The 14,997-nt window shown below is 35.2% G+C and overlaps 1 protein-coding gene across 2 annotated transcripts in view; it reads left to right on the forward strand.

The window, feature by feature from the left end:
• Positions 1-7,306: 7,306 nt before the first annotated feature.
• LOC104089167 (U11/U12 small nuclear ribonucleoprotein 31 kDa protein) overlaps positions 7,307-14,997 on the forward strand; it is a 129,161-nt gene continuing 121,470 nt past the window's right edge. Inside the window, exons 1-3 of one of the 2 annotated variants that reach the window (XM_009594005.4) lie at positions 7,307-8,360; positions 8,874-9,127; positions 9,758-10,010. In XM_009594005.4, coding sequence (XP_009592300.1) covers positions 7,357-8,148 — 792 coding nt within the window. In that variant the 5' untranslated portion in view covers positions 7,307-7,356 and the 3' untranslated portion in view covers positions 8,149-8,360; positions 8,874-9,127; positions 9,758-10,010. Of the gene's footprint in view, positions 8,361-8,873; positions 9,128-9,757; positions 10,011-14,997 lie in introns of those variants that run through there. The other variant, XM_070175304.1, reaches the window with a different exon arrangement.

Below are 14,997 nucleotides of genomic sequence, written 5' to 3' on the forward strand. Positions count from 1 at the left end.
CATGTGACGGATATAAAATCCACCTGCAGGGTTTACACATGAAAACTTATAAGCTTTCATAAAGGTGTATCATCAATCTCTAGACCGACACATGGATTCCATCAACTAACTATTACTTCACCAATGTATATTATTATTATCCAATTACCAAGCCTATTGACCCACAAAAGGATCTCGCCTTTTAATAAATCAAAACAATAATAATATACACAACTAATAATAATTATATCAAGATTAAGAGTATAAGTACATTTAATGGCTAGAGAGTTTATTTTATTAAGTAAGTATAAAATACTTATCTCTATTTGGTCCGTTCAATATATACAAAATGTACTAGCAGAAGAAGCCGGAATTAAACCATTCCCATAATCAAGATAAATTATATTTAATCTTGTGCTACAATCATTCTTGACGATTTGTCCAATTCTATCATTAGATTGTGAACATGATCTTTATACTTATAAGAACCGATGATTTAATCTTCCGTGTATAAGCTAAACTCTATACACTAAATCATCTACTATATAAGTAAAGGACACAAACGAATATATGATCTATTTAAAACTTTATTAAAATTGAATAAATAATTGTTCCATAATAAATACTATATCCAAACCAAAATCCATGGTTAATAGTATATATCCAACAATCTCCAACTTAGACTTTTAAACATGACAATTATTAGAATATACTATATCTAAATGCATGGTTAATAGTATATGCCCTAACAATCTCCCACTTAGACTCATAACCATGCATCTATAACTTTCACAGCTTTCCTTTTGCAAGACTATTAAAAGTCTCTCTCAATAAGCTTTTGCTAAAAGGAACTTGCCAAGTTATTTTCAAATGCAATCTTTGTCTAGTAGTGCTTTGTCGTAACTAACTAGTTTGGTATTAAGCTCTTCAGGGATCTTTGTTATGAAACTCTCCCAGGAGTACATACCAAGCTATGATTTTCCTTATTAGTTTTTCACTATGACGAAGTACTACTGATATTATCTCCATTACCTTACGGTATTGAAATATTAATGACTTCTTTCTGTAGTGTTCTCTGCTCAACATTACTCCCACTACTTGAAGGTAGTAAATTTTGTCTATTAACGTTTCTCCCAATACTTAAATGCAATGGAACGTCAATTCCGACATATAAAATTATATGTTCTTGAGCACCTGAATTTTGGATGATTCACAAATTATTTCTTTGCTTATTTTCTGTAAAACTAGTTTACATCTAGGAACATAGTTTACTAAATAATCCTATTATAGAGAAATGGTATTTGTGCTAGCAATTACCTTCTTTTCTTTAGGAAAATAAAATAAACCTCCTTTCGTTCCTTTGGATATCCAATAAACGTGCATACATTCGTCCTTGATTTCATCTTATCCAGTTTTCCCTTTCAGTATATATATATATATATATATATATATATATATATATATATTGGACAGTTCCATATCCGAACTTGCCGCATACCGAACTTACGTTAAGTCCACAGTTCTATGGGGTCCAAGATACTAACTTTAGAAAGAACTAAAATTAGAATGTAATTGCAGTTTCTAAGGCATATTCATAATGAAAAAGAAATAAATCGAAATAACTCACCATTAATCTATACATCTCCATAAGAGTCATATTTCTTCTCTCTACTACACCACTCTATTATGGAGTATCCAGTGTAGATAATTGAGATATAATCTTCTATTTTGATAAGTAACTAATGAACTTTGTGGAGAAGTGCTAGTTACCTACGATCATATCGTAGTAATTTAATATATTTTCATGGTGCTTCTCTGTATCAAGATTTAAAATTCTGAAATTATTCAAAGCATTCAGACTTACGGTGCATCAAATAAATATATTCATAGTCTGAGTAAGCATTTATGAATATCATAAAAATACTTAAAACCACCTCTTGCCTAAGTGTTCATTAGACAACACAATAAAAAATAGATTAGTTCTAACTTATCACCAATTATCTTTCCTTTAGAGCAGAAATGTCTCTTAATCATATTTCCTTCTAAATAGGGTCCATAAGTTGGTATTGCCTATACTTTCAATGAACCTTAAGGTTTATCGTTGACCAACTGAAATCCTATCCAGATAATTATGACTTAAGACGCAAGTGCATACATAAGTTTCACTCAATTTTGAAAAATATTTTCTCTTATAAGGTAGACTAATATTATTCAGTTCAGGAGAGACATTAACAATAACAAGGTCATGCATCCATGTACCACAAGAAATAAAATATTTATCAAGCTCAATAATGCAAGAGTTCAAAAATAAACTAGATATCCATCTCTTATTTTGCCTAAAAATCGGAATTAAATTTCTTATGGCAAATTGTACGTACATGACATCCATCAAATTAATGTCTTATCACAAACAAAGAAAATTTTTGACTAGTGATACGACAAACTACATGAAATCATTGTGGAGTTGAGATATACAACATTAAATAGATCATAATAAGTGAATTAACACTGAATAATAAAATTCAAATTGCATTTAATATATATACATACATGCATCTCGAATAGCAAATTTCGATAGGAAAAGAGTCATTCATGCAAAGTATATCATATAATGCAAGAATTATACAATCCAAAAAGAAACAGAAGCAACTCAGATGGAGAGCAAACTGTTATTTTTAGTCAATTGTATATAACCATTTAATATGAAAATTTCAAACGCATTACACACATACATTCATGCACCTTGAATGGCAAATTTCGATGGGAAAAGAACTACTCATGCAGCATATACATGTAATGCTAGATTAGTCACTCCAATAAATTAAAACAGACCCAACTCAGATGGAGAGTATATCGTTAATTTAAGTAAAGTGAACAACATAATTAATAGCTCTAGTTCCATTGATCCAACATGTATACTCAGATGGAGAGTAAGTACATGATATCAATAACTAGTATTTCACCTAGTGAGCTAGCAATAAATTTATCTAATATGGAGGAAGACCTAAAGTTGACGCGTAAATTTATACTCACTTGAAATTAATAGTGAATACCATAGAAACATATTTCTATCACCACTTAATCATAGTTGCATTATAATTACAAAATTGATTCAACATGTAAACTCAGATGGAGAGTCAATACAGGTTATTAATGTTTAGTAATTATACTTCGTGAGTTTATAATAAATTTATCCGATATGGAGAAAGACCTAAAGTCGACACATAAATTTATTATCACACTATAAATAGATAGCGGTTGACCATAGAGGTTAATTCCTATCACCATTTAATCACAACCACGAAATTTTCTCTGAGGATTAAGTTCCAAAATTCATAAAATGACCGTTTAAACATTTTTAGGAATTTAAAATATGACATGCATTCCAACCATATATCAATTCATGTTAAATAAACACGTGTCATGATGTTCCGGATTTAACAAAAATAAGACTAACATAAAAGGTATGACTTTTCATATTCAAAAATCATATTTTTAATTCCGCAAACACCCAAAAAACTTCCATCTAAACGATTTCAACCTACCGAAATACGACGTAATTTATTACAATGCAGTGAGTATTTCTTATCAGGCCGTTTTCGATGGACCCACCAAATTTCAGGCCAATTGGAGATCATGAAATTCATGATGACCAAAATTAGACCAAATTCAGATAAATTGCTTAAGGCGAATTTAGAGATTAAATTAATGTGGTCTGCATCTTTCCATACATCATATCAAGCTAAATTATCGTGTGTAATCATGTTCCATATTCAACACAAATAAAACTGATATATAAAGAATAGTTTTTCATATTTAAAACTCATTTAATATGATAAATTGCTTTAAACCCCATCTAAACGACCTCAAAATGCTCAAATAATAATGTGATTCACTGCATAGCAGTAAGTATTTCTCACCAAGTCATTTCAGATGGACCTTCCAAATTTCAGGTCAATTGAAATTCACTAAAATCATGACTTCCAAATCTATGACCAAATTTGGAAAATAATCATTTTAGGCATTTTTATGGATTAAAATAAATATGGCCATGCTTTCTATTATTCTTGTAATTATTTCATGAGCACAAGACATATATTATGTCCTTCCTTTGGCGTAAAGTACATAAAATCGCCTCTTACATCAAATTGTCCTCCCGTTTTATATACATGAGAATCCAAGATATTACTTTTCATCTTTTTGGATGAACTCCTTAATATCTCTTCTCATGAATAAATGTAAAGTCACTAGTATCAAGAGGTAAACCTCTATTGGGTAGATGAAATCTCCACCACTAGTGCAAACTTATCAAGGATAATTTTCCACATGGTACATTGAGTATATTTGTTCATGACTCAAATAAATCGATCATTTATGTAGATCCTATTTATTAATCATAACTCTCAATTCATGTATTATACCATCTCACATGTATTAGACTGCTAAGAATTTTCAATGACTCCAAACAAATAAACCACATTGGCAGTAACTATTTATTGATCATAACTCTTAACTCATATCATCTCACATGTATAAAACTGTTAAGAATTTTCAAGGATTCCAAATAAATAAGCTGCTTTATAGTAATTATTTATTAATCATAAATTCTTAACACATGTATGATATCACCTCACATGTATAAATCTTTAAGAATTTTCAATAATTACAAATAAATAAATTACTTTGATAGTACCTATTTATTATCATAAAAATCTATATTTATACAATGTAATATACATACAAGAAGACGGCAATGTCCAAAACAGAAATAATCCTCGTATAATACATACAACAACAATAACAACCCAGTATAATCCCACTAGTGGAGTTTGGGGGTAGTGTGTACACAGACCTTACCCCTATCCTGTGGTAGAGATGTTGCAGAGATGTTGCTTCCGATAGTCCCTCGGCTCTCTCCCTCCAAAAACTACTCACCTTGCTCTTGAGCTGAATCGAACTCACAACCTCGTATATAGTACATCCCTTTATAAAACAGAAATCATACAATTGCTAGACGACTTTTGGTAGGCCACTGATACATACCAAAATAAAGCAGAAGCCGTATGATTTCTTTCATTCCAAAGTGATGCACTTCTTTGAATTAATTAATTAATTAATCACAAGAGGAGGCATATTTGCGATACTTACTTTCTGCCTTTCAGCCGCCGCCCACATACCTTAGCTTTGTTCCCCAATTAAAATGGAACTATTTTCGTCGGCGGCAAGGACGAAACTCACAACCAACTAAAGCCTATCAGGTAAGCCTAAGGTATGAATCTTTAGGCTTTTATGTATGAGCCAAAGCATTAAGACTATTACTATGACAATAAGGTTTAGTGTATACCCGAAGCAGTGAACACAATTAGTGCACTTTGCTTAAACCTTATTTTACCGTTTCCCTACGCCGCCGAACACAAGGACATCTGGGTTAATTGTTTAACCCCTATATTTTTATTTTCATTAATCTTAATATGTCAAACAACTCAAACAATGAGTTAAGGCCCAAGATGTCTGACAACATTGTGTTCTTGCACTGTTTAACGGCTTTAAACTTTAGACATGATTTTCAACACTACTGTAAATCATGAAACATATGTATGATCAAACATATGCCTATAGTCTATGTTATCTATTTAGATGAAAGCAGGCTTTGATACCAATTGATGGAACACATGTATAAACAACGGAAATAAATAACCAGGATCACTTGCATGTAATATAAACAACACATAATTACATATGTTAATCGATACTTATCTCTTGAAGTGTGACGACGATTGCTAAAAGACCTTCAAGCATGAGCAAAAACCATCCGCGAGATCATCTTCCAGTTCCACGGTCTTTTGCTATGTGACCCGAATAGCGAAATTCGTGTGAGCGAGTTTCTCCCGGGAAATTCGTGTAATAAAACCCATAGTTTCCTTATGGAATAAGACCCATTTATATAGCCACAGGTTTTAGGGTTTAAAACTTTTTCCTAAACATGTAGGGTCTTCCACCAAGAAATAGAATTCCATTTAATTCTTAATTATTCGGGCACATCAGGGACCACACTATTTAATTAACGAGACTTCCTATTATAGACTTAATTCGAAATATCATAATTAATACTACCATAGTAAATTACGAATTATTCCACTAAAAATTTGTAACTGCACTACTTAGTTCAATTTCGAAATTCTTCAATTAAACCTTATTTAACTTCCCGTGTTAAGATTCAGATACTAATCAAATAAATTAAATTACTGACAATTTAATTCATTGATTATTTCCTTTAGACTTTCACTTAACTTATTTCATATGACAGATATAAAATCTACCTGCAGGGTTTACACATGAAAACTTATAAGCTTTCATAAAGGTGTATCATCAATCTCTAGACCGAGACATGGATTCCATCAACTAACTATTACTTCGCCAATGTATATTATTATTATCCAATTTACCAATCATATTGACCCACGAAAGGATCTCGCCTTTTAATAAATCAAAACAATAATAATATACACAACTAACAATAATTATATCAAGATTAAGAGTATAAGTACATTTAATGGCTAGAGAGTTTATTTTATTAAGTAAGAATAAAATACTTATCTCTACTTGATCCGTTCAATACATACAAAATATACTAGCACAAGAAGTCGGAATTAAACCATTCCCATAATCAAGATAAATTATATTTAATCTCTTGCTACAATCATTCCTGATGGTTTGTCTAATTCCATCATTAGATTGTAAACATGATCTTTATACTTATAAGAACCGATGATTTAATCTTCCGTTTATAAGCTAAACTCTATACACTAAATCATCTATTATATAAGTAAAGGACACAAACGAATATATGATCAATTTAAAACTTTATTAAAATTGAATAAATAATTATTTCATAATAAATACTATATTCAAACCAAAATTCATGGTTAATAGTATATATCCCAAAATTTCATTCCTTTTGTAAAACATTCAATCGTCATACTTGTCGAATTTATGGACTAGTACATATGGAGTCTACAAAAATCTCAAACCACATTTCATCATTTTATTTGTTATGAACAATTTATTGTATGTGATTATTTTTAATCCTTTTTAGTAGTGTTGTTTGTTATTTGTTAAGTTTTGGACCATTAACATATCCTAATATCTAAACATAATCAATTAAATTATTTTTTGAACTTATTAAAACTTGATAATTGCCATACACTTTTGGTAAAATTCGGTCCTTTTCTTGATAAATTCCTATAATGTTTAATTATTTTCCTTTTTTCCTCCTAATAAGGTCTAACCCCCCCCCCCCCCCCCAAAAAAAAACCCAAAAGAATAAACTGAAGGCTCCGCAGCTGACTGTTATTCGTTTGGAAACAAATCGTAAAAATGTCAAGGAAGAAAAAGTACAGCGACGAAGAAGAAGACGACACCTTCTACTACCGCTACTCCTCCGCACCTTCACCGGCGCCGTCGTCCTCCTCCACATCGAAATCCTCTTCCACTTCGCGCGGCAGCGGAAGCGGCGGACTAGCTCCATCAAAATCAACAGTGTACGTGAGTAATCTCGATTATACCCTCACAAACTCCGACCTCCACACAATCTTCTCCTCTTTCGGAAAGGTCGCAAAAGTAACCGTCGTTAAAGACCGGGTGACCCGAAAGAGCCGCGGAGTAGCATTCATCCTCTTCGTTTCAAGAGAAGACGCAACTAAAGCCGTAAAAGGAATTGACAAAAAGGTTCTCAACGGCCGAACCCTAACGGCTTCAATTGCCGCGGATAACGGCCGTGCAGCGGAGTTTATAAGGAAGAAGATTTATAAGGATAAGAGTAGGTGTTATGAGTGTGGAGAAGAAGGCCATTTATCGTATGAGTGTCATAAGAATGTGTTTGGACCAAGGGAAAGGCCCGAGCCGTCGAAGAAAGGGCGGAGGGATGGTGGTGGTGGTGGTGGTGGTGGTGGGAAGGGTGGTGGTGGAGGTGGGGAGTGGGAGGAGGAGGAGGAGGGGGAGGAGGAAGGTGGAGAGGGTTTTGATGATGAGAATTGGGCTTCTGTGGTGGATAGAGGAGCAGAAGAGAGGTTATTGAAGGGAGATGATAATGAAGAATTTAAGAAGGAGAAAAGGAGGGAGAAAAAGAGGAAGGGTTATTTTAGTGATGAAAGTGATGAGGATGATTGATTAAAAATTGGAGCTTTTTACCCCATAGCTTACCATGCTAAGTAAGTTTTGTATTTAAGTGGAGGAAGGTATAAGGGTTAGCCCATTATCCCGAGTTTCGAAGGTTGCGGTTGGTACTAAGGGTTGGCCCCAGTTGGATTTCGCAGTCCTACAAAAAGGAGCTTAGCTTATTTCTATAGTTGAGGAATGATTTTCTATAGTGTTAATTGAAGGTATTGAAAGTTTTGCATTCACACCTTTCTTTTTGGTGTGTGTGTTTTTCTTAATCTATAAAATGATGTCAGTGTAGTTTTGGTAAATGTTGAGTATAGTTTGATTTTGTTGGTAAATATCAGTATGATGCTGGATATCTATGATTTTTGAACTAGATAGTAGTTGTATGTATGTAGCATTACAGAACTTATCTTGTTATAAGCTGTATCTTGTTGGCAAGATGTTATACTTGGTAAAAGTTCCAGTTTTATAGACAATGTGGTTCTGTTCACTTCTCCCTCTTTACATGAGTTTGGAGTTCAAGTTGCTCAAAGTGCCAAGAGTCCTGCTCCAACTAGTTGGAATTATGTCATGTGTAGGTTTAAATTAATTATTCTAGCATTATTGAAGGACTTATATATATATATATATATATATATAGTGGTTCTGAAAAGTAAAGATTACAAGCTCAGTTTTTGTTTTTGTTTTTGTTTTTTTGTATTGAATTGAAATCTGTTGCTTTTGGCAATCAGGTTTTGACCATGATTCCTTGGGTCTGTAATTAAGCTCTCTAACTAGTTTTGATGGGAGGTCTTCGCACTCTAAACTCTCCTGAAGTTGAATTGCAAGAATGTATCTTTCTGTCAGAATGGAGTCCTCGCTTGATATGTATTACTGAATCCATCCAGTGGTGTCTTCTCCGGGGACTTAGATGAAAGGTGAAATATTTGAGAATTTTAAGTCCTCTAGGTGTGGTGGTGCATTACTTCTCCATTATTTCTTATCTGTACTTCTCTTAGAAACCCTCGTCCTCAGTTTTTCTTTATTGGACAGTGAGGGAGAGGGCTGGATAGAGATAGAGAAAAGAACCACCAACAATAACAATAGAAACTACACTTCAAACCCCAAGTAGGCGCGGTCAGCAATATATGAATCCTTTATATCCATTCTACTCCATCCGAGCCCAACATTCGGAGGGTTCATATGAGTATTCTTAATAGCTCTACAGAGTAGACTGTTTTTTTCTGCTGCTTGATAATATATTGGCAGTGGTATTTCATTTTCTGTATATCTCTACAGCTGACGCATTTGCATCCACTTACATTTTTACTATTTGCATATAATTGTGATCCACTGAGTAGAGCAGGTGGCTGTAACTAAGAGTTGTTGTTTTGCCTCATGTTGCACTTTCTAGCACTTAGAAAGTGCCCGTAACACTAATCCTGCAAGAAATAAGTTATGCAGAATATGGTGGTGGTTTTGCATTTATAACCGGGTTTTAGATTAATCTAACATTTCCTAATTTTGCAGCAGTTTGCTTAGTCTGGGTGTCACTTTTTAATGCTCTTTCCAGAGTTTGCCCCTTTACCCTTCCTGTGAACACATGACCTTGACATGCGTCATTTACTTCTGTTAGTATATGTTATACCTTCATAATCAATGTCATTCAGCTCATCAGATTGAGGGGATCTATTCTTTACTTCTGCATTTATATGTGGAGGCAAGGGGGTTTTCTTATCGCGTTGCTTGTTTCTCTTCTTGCTAGTAAGGAGAGGCAACCTGCAAGATCTTAGTTTTAGAAGTAGGATAGCTAGAACCCGGGGTTGGTGGTGAAGAATTTGGATTCATCTGATTCTGGAGGAGCATAGAAATTTCATTCATGATGTTGCAATATGAGCACTGCTCGGGGTCCAATTGAGACTCTTGTGAACTCTGACACACTAGGGCTTGGTCCTTAGTCACTCCCTCAACCTCCAAAACTGTTCCTACTATTCCATTTCCCCCTGTCATGTACTGTGTGTCTGAATTTGGTTGTTAAAAGTGGCACAACACTTGGTGTTGTGGTTAAGTAAATTGATTTGGATCCTTCTATGGACCCTTGAGTCATGTATTGAACGCGACTCTCTGTTGAAGACTTGGGTATGTTGTAGGAGATGTTGAAGGCCCATGCAATGCTGGGTATTTATTTGAGCCTACTGTGGGCTTGTTCACTGTTATGTGGCATTGTTATTTTACTCACTATTGGGTCTGAAATAATCTTTTGTATAAACAATTGGGGTTGGTAGTAAAAGAAAATGGGGTAGATTTAATATTCATATGCGATGGGTAGATAACATGCCTATAGGACTTAATGATGTGTTTGCTATATGTGTCGTTCATTCTCTATGTACACTATTAGAAATCATGCCATTAGGAAAATCACACACTCACACAACTTGTATGCTATCAAAGCATAAGTGCTTTATTTATCCCATGTCTACTGCTATGTGTCGCTAGACATCATGCTTATAGGAAAAAATGCCAATAACTATCCTTCAATTTGCATAACTGCACCATGTTCATTAGATATCATGCCTATAGGATTTTAATTATTTAATTCGCTATTGCACCTAGAAAACATGCCTATAGGAGCTAAATATAAAAAATCGGTTCCAATCGCCAATATTTAGAAATCATGCCTATAGGGTATTACTACTCGCTCTAAAGTGTTGATACTGGACTCTTCAAACGTTGTTTACTGCTTAGCCATGACACTATTAGAAAGTATGAGCAAATTCTAAGCATTTCCAATAATTTTTAATGTCCCTTACTGTGTAAACCACTTAGAAATCATGTTATAAGTTTTATTAACTTATAATCTGTAATCTCAATAAACAACTTAGCAGTATCAGATACTCTCAAACTGGTAATTTAGAAATCATAGGTCTAAAGTGGCGCCCTACATCTGAAACTGCTTGCACATTTGGATCAGATCATATAGAAACCATGTCTATAGAGCTTAATGACTTCAATCTTCCTCAATTCTGAAATTGTCTAATGCCTAACGTAAAACTCTGTTTGCGTGCATTTGTTGTCTAAATGCTCGGAGGCTAACCTAAGCCTTTTAACTGTCCTTAAGTGCAGTTCTATTTGTGTTGAATTGTCGCCTAATTTTAACATTTTTGAGCAGCCTAAGTAAAGTCTAGAACTACCTGAAATAGAGGTCCAATGCCTCCTGGACCATAGGTATGGGATGGGTAGTGCACGGTATGACTTATAATTGAACTAGTGTGCTTTAGGTAATATCTTAAAGATAGTAATCGGGTAACAAGAGATGATAGTCTGTGCCCGCTGAATAATACGAGTAACACCCCATCTTGAGGGAGTTACAAAGTATTATTTATGTTGCACAGGGTGATCCTTTAGGCTAAAAAACTTAGGACCCCCCCATCTTATTCCCTTTTTATATTTGAATCAAGTGTTTGTATTTTCTCAAAGCCTTTTAATAATAAAATTTCTCAAACCTCTTGCTTTCTCTGTCTTTATTTATCCAACTAATTTATATCATTGAAGTTCAGTCGGGACCCAAAGTTGTGGACCTCGAAGTGTGCCTAACACCTTCTCTTCGAGGTAATTTCGAGCCCTTACCCGATCTCTGGTGATGCAAACTAGTCAAACCTGAGTCATATGCGAATAGGTTCCCTAACACACCTTAAAATCATTAGGTGGAGACTCTCCTCTTTTAATCCCCCCTTTAAAAGAGTTGTCACATGTCGAAACACGATTTTCGAGAGAGAAAAACGGGGGTACAATAGTGGTTAAGTTCCTAGGAGGCCAAGTGTGAGAAACAGAAGTCGAGTAGTTGCTTAAAGGAGAGTGGCAAGGTAGCATATGATTACGTGGTAGGATAACTACACGACTTGAGGAATGTTTGAAGTGATTTGGGATTTAGGATGGACAATGACTAGGTCTACGGACTTAAGTTGTAATATTAGCTGCTATATTGAGGAAGATTGGATACAACAGGAGGGAGTGGCTTGATATGAAGAAGGATACAACATGACTTTGGATTGGAATGTATTGTCGCACCTTTACTTGACGTCCATAAGGAGTGAACGGACTAGTGCAGCTGGTGAATGAGCTCGGACTCAGGATGATCTACTGATTTCGTAGTAATTGCACCCAGTACATCGGCATTGGAATATGTCGGCATGTAATTTTCACAGGTGGGTTATCTCCTATGAGCAGGTTAGCGGTCGCATGGTGTTGATGAAGCTTTTGCGAATAATTCTACTGGCTACCCGGTAAGAGATTTAATATTTAAATGTGGCTAGTGGTTCAGAGTATTTATTAAAGGTTAATAGAAAGATTTCGAGAAATTTAGCGAGTTGCGTGTGCAGGATCATGTGAACGATGAAGAAGGAATCTCGGTGGATTCCAGAATTTTGAAATTGTAGCTTCAAGCTAAGTGGGAGAGCCCCACCGTCTATGATTGGATTGCGTAGTGTCAACTTATGCGGTTTCTGGTTATCAGTGTATTGGTGGGTCATTACGACTAAGAAAAGAAAATATCAATGGTAATTTGAGCAAAGGATTTGAGGAATGTGTGCCATATTTGTCCTTATCGATTCATGTTTGGGCTTTGGGAAGACTCAGAGTTCATGCTTCGTGTAGATGTAATGCACAGGAAAAGTGAGACAGTCGAGTGTTTCCTTGAGAAAGTGTCCATGTGCTAGTAGGGCCTTGGAGTTGATCATGTTTGGGAACAAGTCAGAGCAAGTGACTCTCAATAACGGTCTTAGTGTGTTCGAAAATTTAAAGTACAGTGCCTAAGGATTTCGAGTCCGTAGTATGGTTGAGTATCTAGTTTTTGAAGCAGATTATGAAACGGGGCTTGGAGTACTCTGTGTTATCTTCAGGTTGTGGTGTAGCATTTGAGAAACGGAAGAAAATAACTTCAGATTCATAAAAGAAGTATCAGAATGAGTGTACCAGTTGAAGATGTAAAAATGCGCACAAGGAAGGGCATGAGATATTTCGTGGGTTTTGAAATATCGTGGTCTCGTAAACTAAGGTCACTCGGGATGAGTGTGGATTTGAGTTCGTGATGTAATGAATGGAGCTATTATTATTTCTAAGGCAAGTTGAGAATAAATTGAGAAAAGTCGGGTCAGCTAACAATGGTTGAATTGGCATGATGATGGCAATGATTAGTTCCTTCAACGCATTGAGTTATGCATGTGATTTGTGGCGGTACGTGCGAGGGTTGACGACCGCCGTAATTGATTTTATTTGGAGGAATTCAAGTATTATAGCATGTTATGTGTAGAGGGATCCCAGAAGAGTTATGGTGGTTTAGACCACTACTTGAGGCCGGTATTTTCTGTGGATATGGGAATTCAGTCACGTGTTGCAATGGTTCTTTTAAAATGAGTTAAGTAGAAGGTTTCTATATGATGAAGTGTTTACCCTATTAGTGGTTCGGAAGTTATGACGGAATTCTTGTACTCCTGCGCATTTGCGTGATTAAGTGCCCTAAGTAGCATAGGATTCGAAAGTTGAGGATTCAAGATTTCGGTTCGGTGTTGACAAGGATGTCATGAGCTCGGATGAGAAGGAAAAGGATTTAGATATTTAAAGTAAGATGGTATTGTTTTCGTCATCACCTAAGGTCGATGTCAGGTGTAAGAGACCTTGTGTATTGATTTGTGGATTCTTGATATGCTTTACATCATTAGTGTAACCGGTAGCATAGATGTACAGACTTGTTACCTGGTGCGGAAGGTCGTGGGAGCGTGTCTCACAGAAAGATTGTGTAAGAGTGGCATGTAGTCACTTGATTGAGTGAAGATTGAAACCAAGTATGAAGATTGTGGTAATAGCGCTGATTCGAGAATTTATGCCTGGAGGGCGCTCGGTTTATGTGGTTATGGACTGTGGAAGTTTGTTCTGGTTATGATGGTTGTTCTTGTGTGTTATGGGAAAAAGGGGTTATTATGGATCCTTGAAGGGTTATTAGCCTAGTATGGTGCGATCAGAATTGGCTTGAGGTATGTGGATGGATTTAAATATGAATATGGGCTCTATGTTACAACCCAAATTCGCGTACCTTAGATCACGTCGTGAGTTAGTAGACGTAAATCCAAGAAGATATTATCTTTGAGATGATAAGAAGTTAATCCTATAGGTCTTAAACGATACAAGGGAGTATAAGAGTGGTTAACAAGTATTTGAAGTTAAACAAATCGATGATGTTGTACTGTATTTTCGGGTAACACTAGAGGTGATTAATTGTCCCAAGAGGTCTTGTTTTAATGTATTTGAATCATATAATATCCGCATCATAAGTCTTGAAGTCAAGCGAGTTATGAAACAAAAGTCGATAAAAGTTGTCGCAACTTAGGTTCATAATTTTACTTAAACTTTAGGTCAAATGTTGCTGCATTTTTCTCCTAATGTGCTTGGAATTATGGGGTGATATACCTATCAAATTGAATATCTATGAGTCTAGTTTCCAACGCATTAAACCGTTCGTCGATACGATCTCGGAATAGAGAGATATTCGCGTTTTCGCGAGAGTGCGCCAAGCTGCTCTCTATGGGGCCCACAAAAGCGGTTTAAGACATATGGATATATATAAGATACCTCAACCCCGTTTTAAGTCATTATTTTCAGTATATTCAGACCTTAGAACCCTAAAAACACTCTCTCAAGGTTCTCTCATGATCCAAGACCCAAACAAAGGGCAAACAACACAAATCAAGTGTCGGAAATCCCGTAGCGCTAGTAAGTTTCTTGTTCTTCTTGTTGTTGCTGATTTTTTGTGTTGTTCCAGCTCGTGTGGGAGGTTGTTTTAAGTGCTTTATGTTCTGTAAATACACCTTCAAGTTTTTACTA

The sequence above is a fragment of the Nicotiana tomentosiformis genome, chromosome 5 (genome assembly GCF_000390325.3).
Source record: "Nicotiana tomentosiformis chromosome 5, ASM39032v3, whole genome shotgun sequence".
NCBI classification, from domain to species: domain Eukaryota; kingdom Viridiplantae; phylum Streptophyta; class Magnoliopsida; order Solanales; family Solanaceae; genus Nicotiana; species Nicotiana tomentosiformis.